Source organism: Triturus cristatus, chromosome 10 (assembly GCF_964204655.1).
Source record: "Triturus cristatus chromosome 10, aTriCri1.1, whole genome shotgun sequence".
Classification (NCBI taxonomy): Eukaryota; Metazoa; Chordata; class Amphibia; order Caudata; family Salamandridae; genus Triturus; species Triturus cristatus.
The window spans coordinates 1121811473-1121839353 of NC_140593.1; the positions used below are offsets into that span (position 1 = coordinate 1121811473).

Genomic DNA, 27881 nt, shown 5'->3' on the forward strand with positions numbered 1-27881 from the left:
AGATATTGACGCATCTGCACCCTAGAAGTGGCGCAGTGAAATCTCATAGATTCCACTGCGTCACTTCTACGATGTATCCTTACGTGGGAACGCCCACCCTGCATACATTATACCTGACGCAGGTATAATGTAGCGCTGGGATTTACAAAGTGACGCATCTAATTAGATGCGTCAATTTGTAAATATGGTGTAACAAGGCTAATTTTTTACGCCGCTGGTGCGTCACAAAAAGTGACGCAGTGGCGGCGCAAAAGTGACGCAAGGGCTCATAAATAAGCCCCTCGGTTCTCACTGACATCACCAGAGACGCCACAGGCTCGTTGTCTGTGAATGCCACAGCAACCTCATCTAGACATCCCTTCCACTTAGACATCAATGTGATTGAGTGCGACCACTAACAGACCAACACACATCTTGTTGACCCATTCACCAGCGACCCACTGACACACGTGTCCAACCACAACCAACCCATCCACCGTCAGGAGAGGTCTGCCGAACTCTCACCAATACCGTAGTATTATATTCCAAATGTGATCTGCAGCCGCTTCTATGATAAAATTCATTTTGTCACTAGCTTTCTAGGAAAAAATCAAAAGGTGTCACTTCCGGTTTCATAAGCTGGCCCATAACTCTCTGTTGATGTCCACATTGTACACACATGGTGGTGGTAATAGGGTGGGAAGGGCGTGCCTGTGACGTTGCCTACGTGGAGTTGGTGGCTTCATCTGCAAGTCGGTGTGGCTGAGGCTTGTTCTTAGCTCATGTTTTCACAGGGAATAGTTGTCATTCGTGCTATGACGATAATCACAATATACATTTCTGTGCATCTTCCTCCAGTCTGCCGCCTTGGACGTCCTGGATTCTGAACAGCTTGCAGAGTACGCGGTGACGTCAGGGGCACTGATGTCTGAGTCCAGCAGCGTGGCCATCATATCGACCTTGAACAATCGAGATGCCGGATCTTTGCTGTCCTTCCTGGACTTCGTTCAGGCGCATAGTCCCTCGCTACAGTTCAACAGTCACGTGATGCACTCCCTGCTAAGCATTACTCTGAGGAAAGTCACCATCAGCTTCCCAGATGTCTGTGTGACCACCTTGAAAAAGCTGTTCCAAGTGCACCTGAGGTTCCTCTTGGTGGTCATTGACAAACCAATGTTGGACCTCATTCCAAGGTTCATCGGGTGCAGTGACTACCACGACATGTGAGTATGAAGTAAGGATGTCTGCACCTTTCAGCCAAAAACCACGGAAGGAAACAGTCAGCTGAGTGAATGGCTCCCGCTGAAAGGGTCCATCAAGGGATGGGTGACATTACTCTCTTGGCACAAAGATAATTGCTTGATGGTTTTCCACCAATATACCCCTGAGAGGTTCCTTATTGACCTGACATGTTCAGAAGTCTTACAGAAGGAAAATTAGTTTTACAAATCAAAATTTCCACAAAATGCTTCATTGTTGTTCCCAATAAAATGAAACCTGTAGGAGAAGGATGGGTCTCTAATAACTTTTTGAAGCTACCTGTCTACCTGTAGGAGAAGGATGGGTCTCTAATGCTTGTTTGAAGCTACCTGTCTACCTGTAGAAGGATGGGTCTCTAATGCTTGTTTGAAGCTACCTGTCTACCTGTAGGAGAAGGATGGGTCTCTAATAACTTTTTGAAGCTACCTGTCTACCTGTAGGAGAAGGATGGGTCTCTAATGCTTGTTTGAAGCTACCTGTCTACCTGTAGAAGGATGGGTCTCTAATGCTTGTTTGAAGCTACCTGTCTACCTGTAGGAGAAGGATGGGTCTCTAATATCTCTTTGAAGCTACCCGTCTACCTGTAGGAGAAGGATGGGTCTCTAATGTTTGTTTGAAGCTACCCATCTACCTGTAGGAGTAGGATGGGTCTCTAATGTTTGTTGGAAGCTACCCGTCTACCTGTAGGAAAAGGACGGGTCTCTAATGTTTGTTTGAAGCTACCCTTCTACCTGTAGGAGAAGGATGGGTCTCTAATGTTTGTTTGAAGCTACCCATCTACCTGTAGGAGGATGGGTCTCTAATGTTTGTTTGAAACTACCTGTAGGAGAAGAATGGGTCTCTAATGTTTGTTTGAAGCTACCTGTCTACGTGTAGGAGAAGGATGGGTTCTGTAATGTTTGTTTGAAGCTACCTGTCTACTTGTAGGAGAAGGATGGGTCTCTAATATCTGTTTGAAGCTACCAGTCTACCTGTAGGAGAAGGATGGGTCTCTAATGTTTGTTTGAAGCTACCTGTTAACCTGTAGGAGACGGATGGAACCTAATATTTGTTTGAAGATACCCGTCTACCTGTAGGAGAAGGATGGGTCTCTAATGTTTGTTTGAAGCTACCTGTCTACCTGTAGGAGGAGGATGGGTCTCTAATGTTTGTTTGAAGCTACCTGTAGGAGAAGGATGGGTCTCTAATGTTTGTTTGAAACTACCTGTCTACTTGTAGGAGAAGGATGGGTCTCTAATATCTGTTTGAAGCTACCAGTCTACCTGTGGGAGAAGGATGGGTCTCTAATGTTTGTTTGAAGCTACCTGCTAACCTGTAGGAGAAGGATGGAACCTAATATTTGTTTGAAGATACTCGTCTACCTGTAGGAGAAGGATGGGTCTTTAATGTTTGTTTGAAGCTCCCTGTCTACCTGTAGGAGAAAGATGGGTCTCTAATGTTTGTTTGAAAATACCTGTCTACTTGTAGGAGAAGGATGGGTCTCTAATGTTTGTTTGAAACTACCTGTCTACCTGTAGTAGAAGGATGGGTCTCTAATGTTTGTTTGAAGCTACCTGTCTACCTGTAGTAGAAGGATGGGTCTCTAATGTTTGTTTGAAGCTACCTGTCTACCTGTAGGAGACAGATGGTCTCTAATGTTTGTTTGAAGCTACCTGTCTACCTGTAGGAGAAAGATGGGTCTCTAATGTTTGTTTGAAAATACCTGTCTACTTGTAGGAGAAGGATAGGTCTCTAATGTTTATTTGAAGCTACCTGTCTACCTGTAGTAGAAGGATGGGTCTCTAATGTTTATTTGAAGCTACCTGTCTACCTGTAGGAGAAAGATGGTCTCTAATGTTTATTTGAAATTACCTGTCTACCTGTAGGAGAAGGATGGGTCTCTAATGTCAGTTTGAAGCTACCTGTCTACCTGTAGGAGAAGGATGGTCTCTAATGTTTGTTTGAAGCTACCTGTCTACCTGTAGGAGAAAGATGGGTCTCTTATATTTAGTTGAAGCTACCCTTCTAACTGTAGGAGAAGGATGGGTCTCTAATATTTGTTTGAAACTACCCGTCTACCTGTAGGAGGAGGATGGGTCTCTAATGTTTGCTTGAAGCTACCTGTAGGAGAAGGATGGGTCTCTAATGTTTGTTTGAAGCTACATGTCTACTTGTAGGAGAAGGATGGTCTCTAATGTCTGTTTGAAGCTACCTGTCTGACTGTAGGAGAAAGATAGGTCTCTAATGTTTGTTTGAAGCTACCCGTCTACCTGTAGAAGGATTGGTCTCTAATGTCTGTTTGAAGCTACCTGTCTACCCGTAGGAGAAAGATGGGTCCCTAATGCTTGTTTGAAGCTACCTGTCTACCTGTAGGAGAAGGATGGGTCTCTAATGCTTGTTTGAAGCTACCCGTCTACCTGTAGGAGAAGGATGGGTCTCTCTATTTGTTTGAAGCTACCCGTCTACCTGTAGGAGAAGGATGGGTCCCTTATATTTGTTTGAAGCTACCCGTCTACCTGTAGGTTCTCTTGTAAAGTTGGTCTTTGCTGACACTGTAGTTGTTCCTAAACACAAGTAATATCGATTCATTTCAGCTCAGATTCCTCTTATAAGTCTACCTTGCCTGTATGCATTAACAATGTCTTAAGGTTTTCCCATATAGGGTTTCTTTGTATACATCTCGGGGCAGATTTACAAGCCCCATGAGTCATATTTGCGCCACCGTTGCGTCCGTTTTTGTGACTAAGCGGCGGCGTAAAAATGCGGCCCATTTACCACGTGATGCATCTAAGGAGATGCGTCACCTTGTAAAACCCTGCGTCACATTATACCTGCATCAGGTATAATGTATGCAGGTTGGGCGTTCCCACGCAGGAAAGCCACATAGAAGGGAAGCAGTGAAATCTACAAAGTTTCACGGCGCCACTTCTAGGACGTCACTGCTTCAAAACCTTACACCTGCTAGAAGCAGGCGTAAGGAGTGACGCAGTACAATGAGGATAGGCCTCCCCATGCATTGCTGAAGTTGCGTTGTGCTTGCGGCACAATTACAGCAAAGCGTGACTTTTGCGTCCACAGATGCATCAGAATTTCCGATGTATCTGTCAATACTTGCGCCATATTTTAAATAAGGCGCATCCATGGTGGCGCAAGGGTTTCTCAGGGTGGCGCAGGGAAATTGATGCATCTCTCCAGATGCGTCACTTTCTTGTAAATCTGGCCCCTTGTTTGCGGAAAAATGCTGCTCATTTATAAAAGGGTAATAGATAACTCAAAAAAGGCAACACTGAATTAATGATTGTAAGAAGCCTTTGCAGTGTAATGTTAGATAAAGGTGTACGTTTCTGGGGTCAGTGAGTACCCTCAAGGGTTCATATGTCCTCTGGAAAACAACAATACGCAGAGGAAAATGCTCTCATTAAACTTTTTTTTTTTTTACAATATAGGAGATAGTTTTTATTATGTTAAGACCTCTTCGTGTGTACCCCAACCGGTGTTAATCCCCTTTCTCAGCGTGAAAACAGATTTACGCCTGTTGAGTAAGCTACTAACGGATGTGACTGCAGAGCAGGCATGAATGCGTAATGCTAGTTCATGGCGTATGGGCGCATATGTAAAATGCAGGGAGGGGGTTTTTGAACACAGGCGCTCATCCGCCATTTTTGTTTCTGGACAGAGCAAATGGACTGGATGCGGTGTTCGCTCAATTAAATGATTCTCAGAAAATGGCGGTTCTCGACTACAAAATAGAATATCTGGCCAACCAGACTCTGAAAGACGGTAAGGTTATTTCTGTATTGATGATAGGTCACGAGATAGTTTGGTGGTACTAGAAGCTGCACGTTTGTGTTACTTTTGTATTCATTTGATTGGACAAGATTCTGTTTTACACCTGAGGTGTGCGAAGTTGGTGAGGTTGTTCTCTGACAACTTCATGATTCTTTTTAAAGTTCACCAGTTTCGCCAACTTTAAGAAGTGGACGAAGTTTAAAAAAAAAAAATGCGGGTTAAAAATCCAACATGCTGTCGGTTCTGCAAGGAGGAAATCCATGCAAAATGACACTTTTAAAGAGAAAAAGAAGTTTTATTGGAAAAATGCCTTGCAAGGAATTACACCGACAAGCAAAGTTGACAGAAAATGGTGATTTTTTAAGAGCGATTTCTTCCAGAACCTTTTCGGATGCAGACCTTGCTTTAACTTTTATTCTTCTAACCACCTGTTTTACAAAACGTTTCACACTTTGTGAAATTCACAAAGATTTCAAAGATTCCAAAAGCTCAAATGAGTTGCGAAGTACAAACTTTGCACAACACTAGTAGAATGGAAACATGCTTTTTCAGCAGATCTTGTGAACATACAACAGGAGAGCATGATTGCCCCTGTTTTGGGGGGATTTTCCTGGTTTCAGTGTTTCATCACGTGACATACCTTCCTAAGCCAATCACCGCTGCAGCATGTCATGGGATGCTGAGTTGATATGATGCCGGTTTTGTCAGAAGTGCTTTCGATCGTTTGTCAGCACCACTGCGGTCCAGTGACGGCAAACAAAATCTAAGTTTTTGCAGAAGAGTAGCTATAATGGAGCAGGTGCAGTGGCACCAGGGTGCTGGTGACCGAGGGGCCCGCTGCAGCTCAGTTATGGCTGGTTTCACAACCTGACAAGCAGGCAGGGAAACCGATTTTTATTGCTTATTTTCGGGCGCATGGCAACAGTGCTTAATCTGAGCCGGTGGTTTCCAGTGCTAGGCACCTGCACTTAATTGTCAACACTGGCACTTATGACAGTTGCCAGATGGTGGCGCTGTTTGTATAATTTAGAGATGAGCAAAACAGCAATTGTTTATTGATGCAGTATACATCAAAAACAACTAATACGTGCTGCCAATGCCATTTTTATAGCTTTGGGGCCCTGGAATAGTCTGAATTGTCACACTTGTGACAGTGTGGTGGTTAGTAGTTGTGTAGGTACTGTCACTGGCAACACTGGCAGTGGCAATGGGTGATGCAAGCTGCGGAGGCCTCCTGACAGGAGCCCTGGCACTTATTTCTTTTTTACAAATTAAGCACTGCAAGGCACCCATGTTATACCACTGACTTTTTGTGAGCAGGCAGCCGCACATCAACACCGTCGCAACAATCGAAGTTCCTCCCCCATCAACCATTGTGCAATGATTGCACGACCAACCAACAGAGCCGTTACAAATCCATGCATTCTAGAGCTCCCACAAGGATTGTTGTATGCCGCATTTATTGCAGCTTTTGTTGGTCCTACTAAGGACAAGAAATCAAAGGAAAAAAACACTGACCTCAACAATGGTTAGGAAGTGTTTACTGGTCAAGAGTAGAGAGGAAAATAAGAGAGCGGCAGGACCGTGCTGTATTGTGGGTGTTTTTGGAGAGGAGGCCAAAGTGGAAGCGTAAGAGGTAAAGCAGAGGGGAGTTTGATCCGGCTTCTACGTGTCACACAAGTTGAGTAATGGAAAAGGCTACTCTGCCCAATACCCTGCTTCTGGCACAGAAGAAGACATTCATTGTTTGAATGATGGAATGTTCGGGGGTTCCCAGTGGACCTCAGCATCCTCCAAGAAGGTCTTTAAGTTCACCTTGTTCGTCTGCCTATCCTGACATCATCTGCATTCAAGGCCCTTCCCCTCGACTTCAGACATATGTGTCTCCAGCTGAGTCTAGAAGAAGATGGTTGGCCAACATTACCTCCTCCTCACCTCCTCACCCCCTCCACTGCAGATGAGTGAGATATGGATGCCTCATGCACAAAATGAGGGATGGACATAGACAAATTACAGGGCCTCTATGTCAGTGAAAGCACCAGGATGGTGTGCTACTAGCCATTGAACTTATGTTCTATTTGTAGACAATTTTTACCTGTTTTGGTACATAAAACTGTATTTTTTTTTTTTATTGCAGTAGATTTTTTTAAAACAGCATATGACATTTAAACGTATAACATATTGCATACATAAAACATATAACATGTACTCTGCATCGCTTGTTGTTACAGGGCAGCCCCCATTGACTGTGTTAATTGTAGTTCAGTTTGCCTATTTTGGCTGCCCCCCAACCACTGTCCTCGTATGGGTCAGAGAAAGCAAAGAGAGGGGCAGGGAGAGGGACCAGAGCGGAGAGAGAGAAGAGATATCGCATATAGGGAGAATTAGCCTACTCGCTATTGTCTAATGAGGGTTGCTTTTTTTAACACACAGGGAGTGCCTGCACCATTATGTATGAGACCAGTACAAAGTGGTTGGATAATAATCTAGGACCATACAGCTTTCTCCTTTCGTTTGAACAGATTCTGGCTATCAACCACAACTTCATTGGGGTAAGTCATGCTTGGAAATTTGGTGTTGAACTCTTGCGGCTGATTACCAACTCGTATTTGTGGCCATGCTGCTTCCTCCTGTTGTATGCAAAAGACTGAGGCGTTGAACCAAGCGCCTGTGTGTATATGTGCGCAACCCGGATTTATAACATAAGCAAGGATCCCACCCTCCATCGCATGCATTGGACACAGGACTTTTGGAGCCCTTCATTTTTGCTTGTTTTTTAAATAGATATATATTAATGTGTACTATTATATAGTTTTAGGGTCTCGGTTATATTTACAGCATGTACTTGTGCCACCCATACATCGAGACCTGGAGATGTTAAAATAAAGCTTTCCTGGCTGTGGGGAATAGAAAAGGATATATATCTATATCTATCTATATATATATGTATATATATATATATATATATATGAATCATGTAATGTCCTAGGTTGGGGGACGGCGCTCTTTGGTCGGGGAGGTGCGTAGTACAACCGGTAGGACAACCGGTATAAACAAGAAGCAAGAGACCTCTGAGCCCAGAGGTCAGGAGTACACGCACTCAAGCGGAATCCAATGGTTTAGTTTGCAGTTCGTTTTAATCCAAAACAAAGTTCATCAGCACAGCCAACAACAACACTGGCCCAACGCGTTTCGGTTCTCACTCGAACCTTGATCATGGGTGATCAAGGTTTGAGTGAGAACCGAAAGGTCCTATGGAAAAATGCATGGGAAAAACGCGTTTTGGGACCCCCCTTTTATCTCAGCCCCCGCTTGACGAATCCCCCCGAGACTTTCAGGGTAGGAGCGGAGCGTAGCGCCCCACCTATTTTGAAAAATTCGCGAGGATTCGTCGACCGGCGCCAAAGTTATTCAAAATAGAATGTTGCGGATTTCCTATGGTAAGAGGGTCCTAACTATAACTACCTACTGGCGACCGCCAGTAGGTAATATATATATATATATATATATATATATATATATATATATATATATATATATATATATATATATATATATATATATATTAACACCCTGCAAACAGGCACCAACACCGTGAAGAATTATGGCACAGACGGCGATTTATTTCAAAATCAGGTCAGACGCGTTTCGGCGGTGAAACCGCCTTGCTCACTGCATGAAATGTTCTGTCAGTGTCAACCAAACAAATACCTCCACCATTTACCTGTGGTTGCCAAGACAACCAGTACATGTCATAGACATAGAAGTTTTTACACCGTGACTTGGCATATATATTATAACAAATCCAACACTACTCCACAGAGAATAGGGCACGCACACAAATTGCACTGAGATATATATATATATATGCCTTAAATATTGATATCAGCACATGACATAGAAGGATACCACAAATCAACTATATATATATATATATATATATATATATATATATATATATATATATATATATATACATAGTGTAATATACTTTTTATCGCCATTGTCGAAGAAGTGCAGGGAGGGACCCACAAAGTCTGAATAGCCTGAATAAGGGTAGTGGACGAGCCCCCCCTCTGTAAAGTTGGAAAGGATTCAATGAACAAGAGGATCGCGCCACTTTGCCAAGAGCATCCATTCCACACAAAATGCATTTTTGTCCAGACTTTAATCCATCCCAGGTAGATTCTCCTGCAGTCCGAGGTGGCCCGTCCATGTAGTTATACAAGAACTCAAGTTAAGTGGGGCACCAATTTCAAAGGGCAAAAAAAAAAAATGACATAAAAATATTGAGGGGCGTATTGTATGGTTAACATAATGTGCCTTTTAAAGGTAGGTAATCTAGGAACTTACCTGCCTGCATGGCCACTGGATGGGGTAGTGAGAGGAATAGGTCCCTGTGCTGCAAGGTCTCTGGTGTAGCCACAGCTCCCACTTCTGGATCTTTACGGGGAGGAGAGGCAGTTCTGACCACAAATGAAATCATTTGAGTGCTAAAAACAGGTTGATGAAGCACAGACGGGTTATGTTTGATTCTCTCTTTTCCTAGTTTGAAGCTGCATCATTGCTCAGTGGTGAGCAGCTGGCTGAGCTTGTGGTGCAGTCGGGTCTTCTGGGTAATGCCTCGGTACAGGATGCTGAGAGGAAAGTCGATATAGTACTGGAGAATTTTAATGACACCTTTGAGGAGTTTACCTCATTCATGGTCGAGCTCCACGTCCAAACCATGCAGGTAAGAACCAACACCTTCAAAGTTCCTTCATCCCCTGCAAAAACTCGTTCCTAGGCAGGACAGAATTCATCATTCCTTACAAATGTGGTCCTGCTGTGAAAGCAACAACTTGGCTTTAAAACCAGAATCCTGATAATGAAGCTAAAATCCTTCCTGTTTCAGGGTCTACCCTTAGTTGGAGGAAAAAGATTTACGGGCCTTATTTAGAGTTTGTAGATGATACACCCCATCACAGACATGGTGGATATCCCGTCCGCTGTATTACATTATAGCTGATGGCCCGTCCTTGAAACGCTGAATAAGGTCCTAAGACCAAAGAAATAAAGTTATTGGCCTGTGATCACACACACAGGTCTACAGCTGAAAGTGGGATAGTTGTGCCTGTCTACTAGCTTGAGATCGTACATACATCTTAGATCCTTGACCATATCTCCACACATGGTGCGTATAGTCGAGGCAGGGTTGCATGAACGAACTTGTCAGTGCTGCAGGCACATCTGGACTTGTACCTGGTGGATAAATGCAAGTAATTGCTACCCAGTGAAGTCAAACCTTTTGATGGACTCTGTAAAGTTACAATGAACAGCCGTCTTCAGGCTAAACAAAGAGAGATATACTTTGAGTCTAGCATTCTGCTGGTGGCCCCTTGACCTGAATCACATGGACCAAGGTAGTGAGACGAAAGTAGATGCTCTTCTGACTCGACTCTCTCTCTCGATGTTCTTTGTCCCTCCAGGCAAATATCAATGTCATTGCGATTGAAAGTATCAGGTGCAAGATGATGAAGGCCATGTGGGGGGAACTAGCCCCCCACTTTGGTTCATTTGCCGACAGTGATTACGGGACCTGGATTGGGCAACGACTCAAATTGTTCACTCCCTGCATCACCACACACGACATCTATAAACTTCCCTCCACGGTGAACTGCACAACATTCCATGCCATGTGAGTATTGCTCTTTTTGTGAACGAACATGAGGGCTTGTGACTATGTCTGTGCACAAGAGGTATTCCTGTGCCAGTGGTGTTAAAAGACCTTCTGTTTATTTGCTGATGAACGCATTGCTCTATTATCTCTGTGTACGGATGGTGGGAGTCTAGAATGTCGAGTAGGGTACATGGATCGAGGTTAGTATTGTAGCCAAAATATCAGGACACAAAACTGTCGAAAGTTAAGTGCATATACAGGAGCACAGATTAACAATTCTTAACTTCACATCTACTTACTTTGAAGATATATAGTGTCATGGTACATATATGTACAGGTAGGTATAAAAATTCTATGCATACCTACCTGTCGACAGCTGTGGTCCGGGTAGGGAACAGCGGTGGGGCGGAGTAAGGGGGGATTTCCAGGGACGATGCAGAGAGAAAATTAAAAAAATAATTAATTTTCCCTCGGAATCGTCCCTTGAAATCCCCCCTTACTCGCCCCCATAGCCCCTCCATTGTTACCTGTACGGACCGCGGCTGCCTGTCAATAGTTTTGACCTCAATAATATGGTATGGTATTAGGGTACAACGATATTTCCTGCACAATATCCAGGACCCACACCAGTGCAGATGTGAACTTGTTCACTCTGTGCTTATGCAACAGACCGATAGGATGTGCAAAGGGTATGTGCATTTGTGTGTGTGTGCATGCATGCATGTGAGCGTGCTCTGCTGACTCTTTGAGTTTTTTGCCTCTTGACCTGTGTGAATCTGCACATTTGAGTAAGAGATGGATTGGCCAAAAACAGAGACTTGCTGGTGATGCAGGCAGAAAGGCTGAACGTTATGCAGTTAACTAGTGTGCTGCTGCTCGGAATTGGTGCGCTATTCTCTGACACAGGTTTTTTGTCTTCTATTTTAGCATGCACAGTTTTAATGCTGCTTTTCAACATATGAACAGTGGCACTCAACGTGTTGTAGCTAAATGGATTTATGATTACCTGAACGTCACACGTAAGTGATTTCTATCAGCCTGTAATGTGTTTTCCTTGTTCTATAAGACTTGATGCAAGTTTTGTGTTTAGTCTCTCTGTCGCATTCCATCTCTCTCTTTTCTCTCTCTCTGCCTCTTTTGCTTTCATGTTTGCTCTCTCTGTCACTTACTTTCTCTGCCTCTCAGTCTTTTTCTTTCTTTAGGTCCTCTACCCTGCTTTCAATTTCACCTTCTTTCTCTATATTTCACCTTTCAGTTTCTGCCCATTACTGTCCCCCTCTCTCTCTGCCCTTCCATTTCTTTCTAATTCCAACCCGTTCCCTCTCTCAAGTTCTCTCTCACTCACTCACTCACTCACTCACTCACTCACTCACTCACTCACTCACTCACTCACTCACTCACTCACTCACTCACTCACTCACTCAATCCCTTTTTCATTCTTTGAGGCTCTCTCTAGCACTCCTTTCTTCTCTGATACCACATCTCTCTGTCTGGTTTTGATCAATAAGTTAATGCTGCTTGAATATCAGTAAACCGTTTGATATCACATTTATCACCTACCATTCACCAGGCTCTCTTCTTCCAATAGTCATTCAATAGGCTCTGTTCTCCAGATAGTCATTCACCAGGCTCTCTTCTCCAGATAGTAATTCGCCAGGATCTCTTCTTCAGATAGTTATTCACCAGGCTCTCTTCTTCATATATCATTCACCAGACTGTCTTCTTCAGATAATCATTCACCAGGCTCTCTTCTCCATATAGTGATTCACCAGGCTCTCTTCTCCATATAGTGATTCACCAGGCTCTCTTATTCAGATAGTCATTCACCAGGCTCTGTTCTCCAGATAGTCATTCACCAGTCTCTCTTCTTCAGATCGTCATTCACCAGGCTCTCTTCTTCATATATCATTCACCAGACTCTCTTCCCGCGATAATCATTCACCAGGCTCTCTTCTCCATATAGTCATTCCACAGGCTCTATTCTCCATATAGTCATTCACAAGGTTCTCTTCTTCAGATAGTCATTCAATGGGCTTTCTTCTATAGATAGTCTTTCACCAGGCTCTCGTCTTCAGAGAGTCATTGCCCAGGCTCTCTTCTGCAGAGAGTCATTCTCCAGACTCTCTTCTTTAGATAGTCTTTCACCAGGCTCTCGTCTTCAGAGAGTCATTGACCATGCTCTCTTCTGCAGAGAGTCATTCACCAGACTCTCTTCTTCAGACAGTCATCCACCAGGTTCTCTTCTTCAGATAGTCATTCGCCAGGCTCTCTTCTTCAGATAGTCATTCACCAGGTTCTCTTCTTCAGATAGTCATTCGCCAGGCTCTCTTCTTCAGATAGTCATTCACCAGGCTCTCTTCTTCAGATAGTCATTCACCAGGCTCTCTTCTTCATATATCATTCACCTGGCTCTCTTCTTCAGATAGTCATTCACCAGGCTCTTCAGATAGTCTTTCACCATGCTCTCTTCTTCAGATAGTCATTCACTAGGCTCTCTTCTTCAGATACTCATTCTTCAGGTTAGTATTCCTCAAGTTTGCCAGAAACTCTTTTCGATACAGCTGTTTGAAAATATCTGATTTCTGACTGAGAACAATGTATTGAATCGTTTTACCCTGGTATTAAAATGCTGTGTGTTTGTGCTCTAACCCCTGACATCACAGTGTAGCTTTGGTGTACATTTCAGTTGACCAGTTACAAATACTGTCCATGGATCCAGTCACAACGTCCAGGATTTTGGACATTGAACTATACATGCATCCAGAAGGGAAAACATGAAATCATAATGGTGTAATCAAAAGAAGAACTAAATTCCACTCACAACATTAGTTATTAGTATTTGGTTGCAAAATGGACCTGAAGTTATATATGAATTTATCCATAGCCGTATATAGGGGTCTAAAAACCTTATTCATACCAGCACCTCGATCCATTATCGAACATTTGTAAATGGGCAACAGGAAGTTACATCTATTGTCCTCATTATGAATGGACCAGTAATTGAAGTGACATTTATCACCCCATCATAAGGTCCGACTCAGCTTAGCCGGAATTTATCGGTTGAGATGAATACCACTCAATTACAAGTTTTTGGCCACTAGCAATAGGATTTGGGGGCTTACCGGACATTTTTTCACCCAATCAGTATTCAAAGGTTTGACATGCCGATTTCCTCACCAAACTCATAATTGCTGTACGTGCATTAACAGGAGTTACCACACTTTTCGCAATTAGCCGGTAATCTCTCGTTGTTCATAAAGCCCACCTTACCTTTCGTCAGACAGGTTCTAGTGGGTTATGTAAACAATGCCCAAGATGGCTGACATTGTATCTGCAGCGTGTTCTAATCTGAGTGTGTGAATTTCCAGGGTTGTGCCTCTCTACAAATTTACCACTCTCTAGGAAACTGATTGGAATCAGAATGTGTAAAAAGAAGATAGGTGTTTTTCCTGAAAAGTCTTCAGTGTTAGCAGTGTAGTCCGCAGGCATGTGTATGTCATGCGTCTGTGATATAGCCAGGACCACTGGAATTATGCGGCAGAAGAGAACTAAATTATGCTGTAGAGGGTGTGTAACTTATGCTGCAAAAAAGGCAAATTATGCGGATTAATGAGGCACATAATGTGATACTATCACTTCATTATTTTAGCATTTTTAAACTTGTCAACACTGTCTGGGCATTGGTTGCACCTCAGTAGTACCAGTTGAACACCAAAAATAGCAATGAGCAACACAAATTTTAGCGCTCAACATTTGCAAGGGGCCTTTCACTGTTGAAATCTGCAGAATATGCAGCACATAATAGATTATGTGGCAAATGGGGTAATTCTATATTTATATAAAAAAACAGTGCAGCCGTAAAATTGCATAATTCCTGTGGCCCTGGATACAGCGGATAAATTATCTACAAGCACATTCTCAAAAATGTTACAAATCTGCTTAGAAGCCTGGTATTGTATGACTGCCTATAATTGCAGGTAGTTTGTACTAAGTATTTGGAGCCAGGTAGCATTATAACCCACCACAAGATAGACACTGCAGTGTTAAACACACAAATGTAGTGGTGATGCACATTTACTAGCATACCCTCAGAGGCATGCGGCACAACTCTACCACAAGAAGTAGATGAAGGCAGGAATGAATCTAAGAAACTTCGGGTCATTAAGCCCTCAGCACTGCATCTATTGGTCCACCCAGAGCCCTTCAGCATGCCACCTCTCTGCAATCTCATCAACTCACATGCTTCAGTTTGCCCACTGGTGATCATTGAAAATGACCAAAACATATGGCACCTCAGATGTATGTGTGCTTCTAAAGAGAAACCTGGACTGTACAGTAGTGTGAGATCTTCAAAGATCCAGAATGGAAAAACCCTCCTTAATTGATCCAGCCATCCAGTTGTACTGATTTCCATGTACTGTATGACTTTCACTTCTGTCCATTAGGTGCCCGTCAAGCTCGTAGAAGAGTAAGATATTGGGATTTAATATTGCACATTGAACGGGTTGTTCCTCAAACTGATTACACTTCCTTATTTCAGAATGCCCGAGCGACAATTGGCTGACCGACAATTTTGGGGACTTCAGTGTGGCTGTTACAGTACAGGAGATAATGTGCCTGAATCCAAGTTTTGATTTGGTAAGAACCCCTTGAGAGATATTGGGAAAATACTTGACAGTGAGATTCAAAGTGAAGTGTCTTTGAGGATAATACAGGTGTGGTATTTGGGGCAGAAGTACATAAAGGAGAATTTGTGATCCACATGGGGTCAGAAGACCATAAAAGATGATGGAGAGCTAAAGGTGAGGATGCTGAATGACTTAAAGATGTCTATCAGTGAGATACCTCAGTCATGAGATTGTGTTACCAATGCATTAAACACACACAGTTATGCCAAAGAAATGGCACGTACCGCAAGATACATTTTATAGTCCCTCATTCTCACTAGTGTTGGCCAACCACATTGGTCATTCCACACCTGAAATCACCCATATCATGGTCTTCAGTACTTCTATGACTCGGAATTACTGCACTATTACAAGTTTACCCCCAAGGAATTGTAAATAACTGTGGGAATTGTATTTGCACACCTAGTGTTGTATGTTTTTTCCTCATTCTACTGGGATTTCTCTGCACACATTTCACTAGGTTTTTCCTTGTGAAACCAATGCAGGGAAAGGGATTCAACAGAGTGGTTCTCCCGCAAATCTGAATTCTCGATTGGGGCGGAATTCCGTTTTCCACCTGAATCAGGATTACCCAGAAACTGAGCATCAGACCCATAATATTTTTCCCTGTTGACCAAAACTTAACTGAATCTCTAAATATGCAAAGAAAGGGTGGGGAGAACATTGCTAAAACAGAGCAAATAAAGTAGAGGGAGAGAAACATGATACCAGGATACTGAGCGATCACTGAAGTCTATTACAAACAATACTTTTCAGTAGTCTTCAAAGGGTACCTTATAAAGCTTGACATTTGCCCAGCTGTCACTTATACAACACAGAGGATCATGAATGAAACAAATATCTGACTAGTGACCAGTGTAGCACTTAGGCGTGACTGTAGTGTACTTGCAACATCACAGTCTGCTCTTAATTTTCCCACTTTGTTTTTTATCAACAGTAAAATTCTAAGCTACTTTGAGAAAGTCAACACTGAATGACTATTGATTTATCTAATCAGTGCAGGATTTGTGCCCTGATCATGACACAGCTATTTTGTAATAGCAGAAAGTGGCTTAAAGCCACTTCCAAATGAATTAGGCACTAAACAGTTTTATCCCCCATCTGATGTAGGCTTAGAACAACATCTCATAGCTGAAACTCTGTGGCTCTTGACATTCAATGCAGCCATTCGTACTGCAATAGGAGCCATGTCGTCTGTGTCACTCTACACCTAGTTGAATCCGTTGTCTACAGTAGCGTAGTAGTGGGGAGGCGTTCTGCTCAGGCTGCGCGAGTCTCGGGGACAGTTTACCTGCTGCCACCTTCCCCCGCACTTCGCTCTTACCTGCGGCTGTCGTGGGGTCGCAAATGCAGGGATCACCACGGGCGGCAAAAGGTCTAGTTATACTACTGATTGTCGATGACTTGTCTGCAGACTTCCTTAACCCGTTCCATGCTGCGGATGTCCCGGCCCACTCATTAATTCTCCAGCACCGTGGCGGAATTCGCGCCGTGGTCAAGGTGTTAACTGATGCAATGCTGCTGAGTAACATCTCCTAATAGCGGCACACTTACATCTTTAAACAATAATTATCAGTGTTGAACTGGCCTGCTGTGCACTCTCACACTGTCAGATGGGCCGGTTAAAATGGGCCAGTGTGCAGGTGTGTTTTCTTGGGCCAGTGGGCTTTGGTGGGACCAAAGAAACCAGCCCTTCTGGCAGTGCCAGAGTGCCCGATAGGACAGTCCTACATTGATAATTAGTAAGAGAAAGTTAAGCTTAGATGTGGGAAACCTATCTGAGTATGTGATAGAGCAATTCAATGAAGAGAGCAAACGCTCACAAGAGCTTCTGAGTACCATGGTTTTCACCAGTATGTTACATCAGAAGGACAGTTTGCCCATCTTAAATTGAGCTAATTCTATGCTGTGCCCTTTGGTTCCTCTGTCAAGGACTTAATTTAGCATGGACCAAACCTCATGGAGAAGCATTGGTCGTCACAAAGAATTCTTTAGTTGCATCAAGAGTTTCTTAAACATGAGATGTTGTGTCTAGAACAGAGTGGGGTGTGAGGTCTGGTTGAGAACAGATCACAGAAACCAGGATATGGCGGGAAGTGAGAGATCATGCAACTAGGTCCACGGTAGACAACCAATAGATCGCCCTGTGAACTTATAACATCCCAACTTGCATTCAATATCCTTATCAGAAAGAAAACAAAACAGAGTATTCTAATTAAATCATCAATCATCCATTCCAAAAATCAATTTCTCATTTCTTCAATGTAACAGCATAAATCTTTGGGGGCAATATAGAGGTGGGTGGATGCGGGATTGCCACCAAGCATTTTCGGATGTCACATCTGCCCACACTCTAAAGTTCCCAACAATTTTTGGCAGATGACCTGCATCCACCAAACTCTGATTAGAGAATCTTAGTTAAAATCGTGGTTCTAATTTTATAATTACAAAAAAGGCAGTTAAAACACTTGACACAGGCATACCTTGAGATACATCCCACCCTCAGGAAAAATCAGCATTTTAATTGAGACATGATTTAACAAATACCATATTGTAGTTGGGAGACATAACTGCGAAAACCCAAAAGTAGCAAGCTAAACCATGCACTGGTATTTTTCTGCCTAATGTCACATAAGCACATAATTTGAGTAACTGGGGAAAAATAGAACTACAGAAATTCCTAATTAAACAATGAAGCTTAGTTTAGAACCATAAGTCTTTAAAACCTAAGTTCTGCATGTTCATTGCACAACTGTGCCTATCACACACATTCTGCAAGTATTGCATGTTTGCTGCCAAGATTGGTCTATTTGACCTCAATATTATTAGAGTAAAATTGAAGCAGATTATGGCTGATTTCTGAATCTGATTTTCTGTTTGCAGCTGGGTGAAGTGGACAATCTTACTCCAGAGCAAAATGGCTATGCCGCCTTAGTGATACCCAATGCCCTGGAATCAGTGACCGTAATGAGCACAATCTTGGATGCAGTGACGAATCAGTCAACACAGGAGCAAGTCATCAGCAGCCTCGGTGTATTCTGGGATTCCTTCACCGATGGTTATAAACAGGTAAGAACAATTATATTTTAATACAGGAAAAATTCTGGACAAATTGTCAGAATTCAGATTCTAGTGGAAGAGACGGGCATTAGGTAATGTCTGCACCAAGAGACACATAGTGGCTATGATTATCAGGGAATATCTATTTTACCGGTAAATGTTTTATATACAAAAAAAATCAAATGCCTTTCCGAATGTTTAAAAAAGTAATTTTTATTCACATTATCAGAAAGTGCATTGAAATTGAAATATGGGGTGCTTACCTGTGAATATGTAGTGGAAATGGTACATTAACCTGTAACATTTGTATGCTTGTCAGTTTTGGTCTTGAGCTCTTCTTTTACTCTTAGGGGCATATTCTCAAGCCCCCATCACCACCACAACGTCACTATCATTGACGTTGTTGTGGCGATAGGGGCTTAGCCCTATTCACAAAGCAGCGTTAAGCCACGTTAAGTGGCTTAACGCTGCCTTGTGTGCCTTGTTAAGCCACGTTAAGTGGCTTAACGCTGCCTTGTGAATAGGGCCCCCTTCACGCTGTTTGTAGCGTGAAAGGGGCGTGCAGTGGGTGTTGCAGTGGGCGTTTCACCGCAACACCCATTGAGTTTGAGTCTACCTGCTATTCACAAGGGCAGCGTAAATAGGAGGTAGCGCCAAACTGAAGACCAAGAAAAATCTGGTCTTAAGGTGGCGAAACGAGGAGAAATGCTTTATTTCTCCTCGTTTTTGCTTTTTCCATGTGTGCTGCCTTGTGCAGCACACATGGAAAAAGCAATATGCCATGGTTTGTTTATGTACAGAAAGGTGTTCCTTCCTGTACATAAACAAACCTTTTTTTAAATGCCGTTTTGTAACCTACATGTGTGCTGCATAAAGCAGTACACATGTAAGTTACAAACTGGCATTTAAGGTTTATTTGTGTGCAGGAAGGGACCCTTTCCTGTACATAAACAAACCTCCCTGCTTGCAGACACGCTTGCACTCTGGTGGAAGGGTGCCTGCGTTGGTGCTAAGTTGTGAAACTTAGCGCCATCGCAGGGGGAAACGCGAGGCTGCACCATATCCTTGAGAATAGGGTGTAGCCTCGCGTTTCCGAAGTGGCGGAGAGATGCGTTAAGCCAAGTAGGCTAACGCCTCGCTCCACCACTTCCTTGAGAATATGGCCCTTAGTTTCAAGTCACACATAGAAATATATTTTGTGACGCCCTAACCACTCAGAAAACTGCCTTCTTGAGGGGCAAGACAATGTGGTTAGGTCATCCAGTGCATTTTCTATAGAAATATAGAACTGTGACTTGTGTCCCACACATGCACAGTGTTAAACACACCATACAATCAGTTGTGACTATGAGTGTAGATGCTTGAACACAATGAATGTCCCTTTTAGGGCGCTGTTCAGTGATGAGCTGGATAATCAAGGAGCAGGAAGGACTGTATGTTTCCACTTTGGCCTCCACTATATCTACTTCCACCTTTATCGCTGCCAGCAAATCTACTACTTTCATCAAGAAATATTTATATTTATTTTACTACTACCTCGGCCCTACTACATACTAAAAATAATATTGTTTTTTTGTAATTATGGTTAAAAGTTTAACTTTATGTTATTAAAAAAAATGTTTTCAAAACCTATCCATGATCCTTACTTACTTTTGATTCATTTTAATTTATTTTATTTATTATTCTAAATCCACCCCTATTTCCATTTTAATACCAATTATATATATAGTTATTTATTTTAGAAGTAATATGTTCTTTTTTCTATTCCTAAACCCAATACTAACCCAAACTATAAATTTCTTTTTCTTTAATTTATTAAATGTCTTTATATTTTCCCTTATAAACTTTAATCAAAAATCATATATGTAAATTATATTTCTTAGAGGGAACCTTCCTCACTAACCTCCTGTTTATATTTGCATTAGTTTACTTTCTATGTTTTTTAATGTATTTTTTTACTTTTTTATTAAGCTTTACCTTTTCTAGTGCTATTTCGCAATTCATTTTTTATTAATTTCAGGTAAAGTAAAAATAAAAATGTATTAGCTATACCCGGTTTATGTGAGGGACCCTACATCCGAACTCCCAATTCATTTTTATTTCAATTTTATTACATGATTTCATTAAGGACATTTATTTATTTTAATTTAATTTGTTATGATCGTTACCTCTAATTTAATGATGTTGCTTATCTCTGTTGATGTAATGGTCTTCAATATAGTGGTCAGCAATGTAGTGGCTACGTCGATGTATTGGAGTCGATGTAGTAGTTGGTACATATAATGAACACCAGATAGTCGGGCTGTATTATGAGGAAGCAATGACTAATGGTTCACCTTGCCCACTGTAGTACGAAAGCGCACATACAGATACATTCTAATTATTGAAACAATGTTTATGCAGCTGAAAGGCCAAGCACTTTAGCCAAAGTTGATTAAATTTTAATTCTGCAGTTATTACAAACTTTCTTCCTTTCATCTTCTCAGGTGGCTACTTCTCAAACTCCCTAAAAAGAAAGCAGGGCACACCATAGTACCACTTTCCAAAGCTTCCAAACACCTTTTATTTTGGAGTGCATAAGCAAAGTTCCTATGAGTTTAGTAATTATTAAGATGCCCATCTTACATGATTTGACAAAGGTAAATGTGGTCATAATCAAAATGACCTTTCTGATATCTGCCTGGAGTTTACAAAAGAATTCCTGGGACCGTATTACAATAAAGGCGTTTGCACCCGTTTTGCGTGCCCCGGGGCACTTTGGTATTATAGAAGGCATGGCTTGGCAGTTCGGGCTGGACTATTCCCATGAGGCACAGGGTCAGACTGATTTGCATATGGCCATTTCTGAACTGGGGTGGCAGAGTGGGCTAAAGAACGGTGATGGATCAAACCCAGATCTGTTGACTGGGTGTGAGTGTTTGATTGGTTCTGATGCTCCGTCCATCACCACCCCCTTTTGTACCGCTTTGTTTGCCATAAGTTGGCAGGGTATGCTCAGACTTGAGTCTCTTGTTCACTTTGGCACTGGATTCAAGCAAGCCTGGCTAAAGACGGCTGAAATGCCAGAAACCGGTCCTAGGAAGCTTGTTACCCTGTAAAATTGCAGGCGAGTGCCGCCTGCATTATGAAAACACGGAGCAGCTGCTTCGTGTTTTCACAAGAAAGCGCTGCCCTGGGGTCAGCGCGAGTTTGCGGCTGCCCTGCGGGTAGCGCATTCTTCATAATTGGGCGCATTGTGATTGTTTGCACCCATCGCACCTTTTGAACGATGCGCCGGGCGCAAACAATCACAATGCATAATATGACTCCTGGTGGGCATAAAGTAATTTACTACTGATTTCTCCAGCACAAGTGCAGAGAAATGTGCAGTGGTAAATCCTTTTCAGGGGGGTGTGAAATGGGCGTTCTAAGGCGAAGTTTGCATTGAAAGTTTATGAAAGTCCACAGAGACATGATTTTTGAGGTATTCGCAAACTCATTGCAACACCTTTGCACCCTGAAAATGATTGGAGATTTAAGAGCTGGTGCAATCCCCTTTGCAGTATGGGAAGGAGAATGGATCGCCCCCAGACTTGCTGGTGATGTAGGGGAAGGGCTTTCGCCATGGAATTCTTTTTTTCCATTTGTCAAAAAATGTTTCTCCATCAGAGAAGTAAAATGCTTTTGTACAGGAGGCTCCCTTTCATGCATTTGTACAGGAGGCTCCCTTTCACACTTTTGTACCGGAGGCTCCCTTTCACGCATTTGTACAGGAGGCTCCCTTTCACGCATTTGTACAGAAGGCTCACTGTGTCGCAGGCTCCCTTTCATGCATTTGTACAGGAGCCTCACTTTCACACATTTGTACAGGAGGCTCACTTTCACGCATTTGTACACGAGGCTCCCTTTCACGCATTTGTACAGGAGGCTCACTTTCACGCATTTGTATAGGAGCCTCCCTTTAATGTATTTGTACAGGAGGCTCCCTTTCATGCATTTGTACAGGAGGCTCCCTTTCACACTTTTGTACAGGAGGCTCCCTTTCACGCATTTGTACAGGAGGCTCCCTTTCACGCATTTGTACAGGAGGCTCACTTTCACGCATTTGTATAGGAGCCTCCCTTTAATGTATTTGTACAGGAGGCTCCCTTTCATGCATTTGTACAGGAGGCTCCCTTTCACACTTTTGTACAGGAGGCTCCCTTTCACGCATTTGTACAGGAGGCTCCCTTTCACGCATTTGTACAGAAGGCTCACTGTGTCGCAGGCTCCCTTTCATGCATTTGTACAGGAGCCTCACTTTCACGCATTTGTACAGGAGGCTCACTTTCACGCATTTGTACACGAGGCTCCCTTTCACGCATTTCTACAGGAGGCTCACTTTCACGCATTTTTTATAGGAGCCTCCCTTTCACGTATTTGTACAAGAGGCTCCCTTTCACGCATTTGTACAGGAGGCTCCTTTTCACACATTTGTACAGGAGGCTCCCTTTCACGCATTTGTACAGGAGGCTCCCTTTCACGCATTTGTACAGAAGGCTCCCTGTGTCGCAGGCTCCCTTTCATGCATTTGTACAGGAGCCTCACTTTCACACATTTGTACAGGAGGCTCACTTTCATGCATTTGTACAGGAGGCTCCCTTTCACACATTTGTACAGGAGGCTCACTTTCACGCATTTGTATAGGAGCCTCCCTCTCACATATTTGTACAGGAGGCTCCCTTTCACGCATTTGTACAGAAGGCTCCCTTTCACGCATTTTTACAGGAGGCTCACTTTCACGCATTTGTATAGGTGGCTCCCTTTCACACATTTGTACAGGAGGCTCCCTTTCGTGCTTTTATACAGTAGACTCCCTTTCACACATTTGTACAGGAGGCTCGCTTTCAAGCATTTCTACAGGAGGCTCCCTTTCGTGCTTTTATACAGTAGGCTCCCTTTCACACATTTGTACAGGAGGCTCGCTTTCAAGCATTTGTACAGGAGGCTCCCTTTCATGCTTTTATACAGTAGGCTCCCTTTCACACATTTGTACAGGAGGCTCGCTTTCAAGCATTTGTACAGGAGGCTCCCTTTCATGCTTTTATACAGTAGGCTCCCTTTCACACATTTGTACAGGAGGCTCCCTTTCAAGCATTTGTACAGGAGGCTCCCTTTCGTGCTTTTATACAGTAGGCTCCCTTTGACACATTTTTACAGGAGGCTCCCTTTCACACATTTGTACAGGAGGCTCTCTTTCACACATTTGTACAGGAGGCTCCCTTTCGTGCTTTCATACAGTAGGCTCCCTTTCACACATTTGTACAGGAGGCTCCCTTTCAAGCATTTGTACAGGAAGCTCCCTTTCGTGCTTTTATACAGTAGGCTCCCTTTCACACATTTGTACAGGAGGCTCGCTTTCAAGCATTTGTACAGGAGGCTCCCTTTCGTGCTTTTATACAGTAGGCTCCCTTTCACACATTTGTACAGGGGGCTCCCTTTCACGCCTTTGTACAGGAGGCTCCCTTTCACACATTTGTACAGGAGGCTCACTGTCACGCATTTGTACAGGAAGCTCCCTTTCACACATTTGTACAGGAGGCTCACTTTCACGCATTTGTATATGAGGCTCCCTTTCACACATTTGTACAGGAGGCTCCCTTTCACGCATTTGTACAGGGGGCTCCCTTTCACGCCTTTGTACAGGAGGCTCCCTTTCACGCATTTGTACAGAAGGCTCCCTGTGTCGCAGGCTCCCTTTCACACATTTGTACAGGAGGCTCGCTTTCAAGCATTTGTACAGGAGGCTCCCTTTCATGCTTTTATACAGTAGGCTCCCTTTCACACATTTGTACAGGAGGCTCGCTTTCAAGCATTTGTACAGGAGGCTCCCTTTCATGCTTTTATACAGTAGGCTCCCTTTCACACATTTGTACAGGAGGCTCCCTTTCAAGCATTTGTACAGGAGGCTCCCTTTCGTGCTTTTATACAGTAGGCTCCCTTTCACACATTTGTACAGGAGGCTCCCTTTCACACATTTGTACAGGAGGCTCTCTTTCACACATTTGTACAGGAGGCTCCCTTTCGTGCTTTCATACAGTAGGCTCCCTTTCACACATTTGTACAGGAGGCTCCCTTTCAAGCATTTGTACAGGAAGCTCCCTTTCGTGCTTTTATACAGTAGGCTCCCTTTCACACATTTGTACAGGAGGCTCGCTTTCAAGCATTTGTACAGGAGGCTCCCTTTCGTGCTTTTATACAGTAGGCTCCCTTTCATGCATTTGTGCAGTAGACTCACTTTCACACATTTGTACAGGGGGCTCCCTTTCACGCCTTTGTACAGGAGGCTCCCTTTCACACATTTGTACAGGAGGCTCACTGTCACGCATTTGTACAGGAAGCTCCCTTTCACACATTTGTACAGGAGGCTCACTTTCACGCATTTGTATATGAGGCTCCCTTTCACACATTTGTACAGGAGGCTCCCTTTCACGCATTTGTACAGGGGGCTCCCTTTCACGCCTTTGTACAGGAGGCTCCCTTTCACACATTTGTACAGGAGGCTCACTGTCACGCATTTGTACAGGAAGCTCCCTTTCACACATTTGTACAGGAGGCTCACTTTCACGCATTTGTATATGAGGCTCCCTTTCACACATTTGTACAGGAGGCTCCCTTTCACGCATTTGTACAGGGGGCTCCCTTTCACGCCTTTGTACAGGAGGCTCCCTTTCACGCATTTGTACAGAAGGCTCCCTGTGTCGCAGGCTCCCTTTCACACATTTGTACAGGGGGCTCCCTTTCACGCCTTTGTACAGGAGGCTCCCTTTCACGCATTTGTACAGGAGGCTCACTGTCACGCATTTGTACAGGAAGCTCCCTTTCACACATTTGTACAGGAGGCTCACTGTCACGCATTTGTGCAGTAGACTCACTTTCACACATTTGTACAGGGGGCTCCCTTTCACGCCTTTGTACAGGAGGCTCCCTTTCACACATTTGTACAGGAGGCTCACTGTCACGCATTTGTACAGGAAGCTCCCTTTCACACATTTGTACAGGAGGCTCACTGTCACGCATTTGTACAGGAAGCTCCCTTTCACACATTTGTACAGGAGGCTCACTTTCACGCATTTGTATATGAGGCTCCCTTTCACACATTTGTACAGGAGGCTCCCTTTCACGCATTTGTACAGGGGGCTCCCTTTCACGCCTTTGTACAGGAGGCTCCCTTTCACGCATTTGTACAGAAGGCTCCCTGTGTCGCAGGCTCCCTTTCACACATTTGTAAAGGGGGCTCCCTTTCACGCCATTGTACAGGAGGCTCCCTTTCACGCCTTTGTACAGGAGGCTCCCTTTCACGCATTTGTATATGAGGCTCCCTTTCACACATTTGTACAGGAGGCTCCCTTTCCTCTTTGCTGAGTTCTCTGCTATGGAAAGCTCCTCCCAGGCGGAAGGCAGCCTTTTCAAACAGTCACATGACATTCCCAGAAGTATGCCTGGAAGCCTGATCCTGGCACAGCTTTCCAGGCATATTTCTGGGAATGCTCAAGAACATCAAAATGTAGTAAATCTGCTTCCGTAGGTAGGTGTTTTCTACAGAGGAAAATGTAGTACTTTTTTGGTAAACAATGCCCATTGATTGGTGAAGAGGAGAGTAGGCACACGTACACATACAAAGACACATGTACACAAGCAGTGCCTTTAGAAATATACATATATATTGATAGAAGCACTTACAGAGCGAGAAATTTGAAAACAGAAAGAGACAAGGACCAAGAGGTTTAAAGAAATGTTTTTATTAAAGGATTTGAGTTTTCCTTGAGAACTCAAGGCAAGAGTTATGACGTGTTCATTTTTTACAGTCATGGGCGCACCCTAAACAGAGCTAATGGTATCAAAATTGCGACATAAGAAAGGAAAAGGATATTAAAATATTAATTGTCTCAGAAGACAACTAGAGACGCAAGGACAGGGGACATTGGAGATAGAAAATTGGTTCAAAAAGAAATATAAAATGATTGAGGGTAGTGGGTGTAGTCACACTTGATAAGAAAGTGGATTTGCCCCTACCCCCACCAAGAACCCTTCAAATGCCCAACATGAGATAAGGTTGCCTGCTTTCCAGTGACCCATAATTCTTCACTAAGTTCCGATATGTTTGGCATATTTGGGTACATTAAGGAGATGCTCAGGCTGCGCAGAGGAGGTTAGTGGACTTTTTCCAGCAGAGCCCAAATTACACAAGCAATCCAAGACATTTTCTCCCTCCAACGTAGTGCATACAATTATATCCGGAATGTTGAGGTGGTGGATCTGTGTTATTCCAGTCCTGTCCTTTAACCATATATTCATGTTGTTCAGCAAGGCAATTATAATGGAGTGTCCAAGTTGGCAATGTATTCATTCTTAGTTGAAAAAAATACCTTGTTTAAAAAACATACCTTTTGTTAGGCTAAAGAAGGAATCATATCATCATGTTCCCTGAGAAGAAGTCTCAGGAGGAGAAGGAGGGCTGTCCGTCAGGTAAGTAATGGCATGAAGAAAATTCTGGTAGAGGGTACCGTAGCAGGGGACAGCCAACATCCCCATCATTTTCTCAAGAGTACAAAGACTGCTCCTAATGAGGAGGTGCATTTCACTGCCACTCAATGTTATTGATTCCTAAGTCTTTCGCCCACCTTCTTCCTGAAGACCGAACTCTACGGGTACAGTTAACTTGAGTCATCTTTGTGAAGCGGAGCTTCAACATCATGAACTTTGCTTGGAGGACATAGTCTCATCTGGGGCCAGGTACAGAGTGGTGTTACCACAGTCTTAGTGGGTTAGCTCTAGTGCATTCGAAGAGGCAGGAGGGCGTCAGACACACTATAGAGTTTGTACTTTTGTGAAAATGATGACAATGTTGCATTACCCGCTAGTTTATCTTCTTTGGATTCTGCATCTTATGCGCACACCCTGATCTTGATCTGTCTAAAAGATCCTTAAACGAAGCAACATCAGGGATGGATCAACCTCTGGACCATAACAAAAAACAAAAGCAATCTATCTTATTTTGTTTTTTGGAGCAAGGAAATGATCCAGTGGATTCTTGGTAGATGGCGTTCCCTTGGCCCCACCTTGTCTTTCCTTAGATGCAGAGGCATGGACACACAAATGGGTAAAGCACCGGGTACAGGACAAAGACTGATGAAGAAAGAAACACAGGCAGTAGAGAGGCCCATCAGATTGTTCAAAAACTGCCTTTGCACTGAGCCAGCTGCTTGAAAGTTTGTTTAGTTTCAACCATTTCCACCCACCAGGCATCAACTTCCATCATATTTTATAAAATTGAAAATGAACCACTTAAATTATTTAGACACTTATTGAATTCATCAGTATTTTATCTGGATGGTACAGCATGCACTGTGATGGACTTAGAACAGATCGTTTAAATGTATAATGGTCTGGAACAAGAAGGGCAACAGAGGACTAGCATGTTTCAATAGCGTATTTATTTATTTATT

At 43.2% G+C, this 27881-nt stretch overlaps 1 protein-coding gene across 1 annotated transcript in view; it reads left to right on the top strand.

Moving 5' to 3' along the window:
• Positions 1–27881, top strand: part of LOC146796676 (uncharacterized) — a 208743-nt gene that overhangs the window by 48711 nt on the left and 132151 nt on the right. Inside the window, exons 11-18 of the mRNA XM_085629355.1 lie at positions 838–1202; positions 4895–4998; positions 7441–7559; positions 9557–9739; positions 10476–10684; positions 11594–11685; positions 15207–15304; positions 18238–18423. Of these exons, the coding sequence (XP_085485481.1) occupies positions 838–1202; positions 4895–4998; positions 7441–7559; positions 9557–9739; positions 10476–10684; positions 11594–11685; positions 15207–15304; positions 18238–18423 (1356 nt within the window). The remainder of the gene's footprint in view (positions 1–837; positions 1203–4894; positions 4999–7440; positions 7560–9556; positions 9740–10475; positions 10685–11593; positions 11686–15206; positions 15305–18237; positions 18424–27881) is intronic.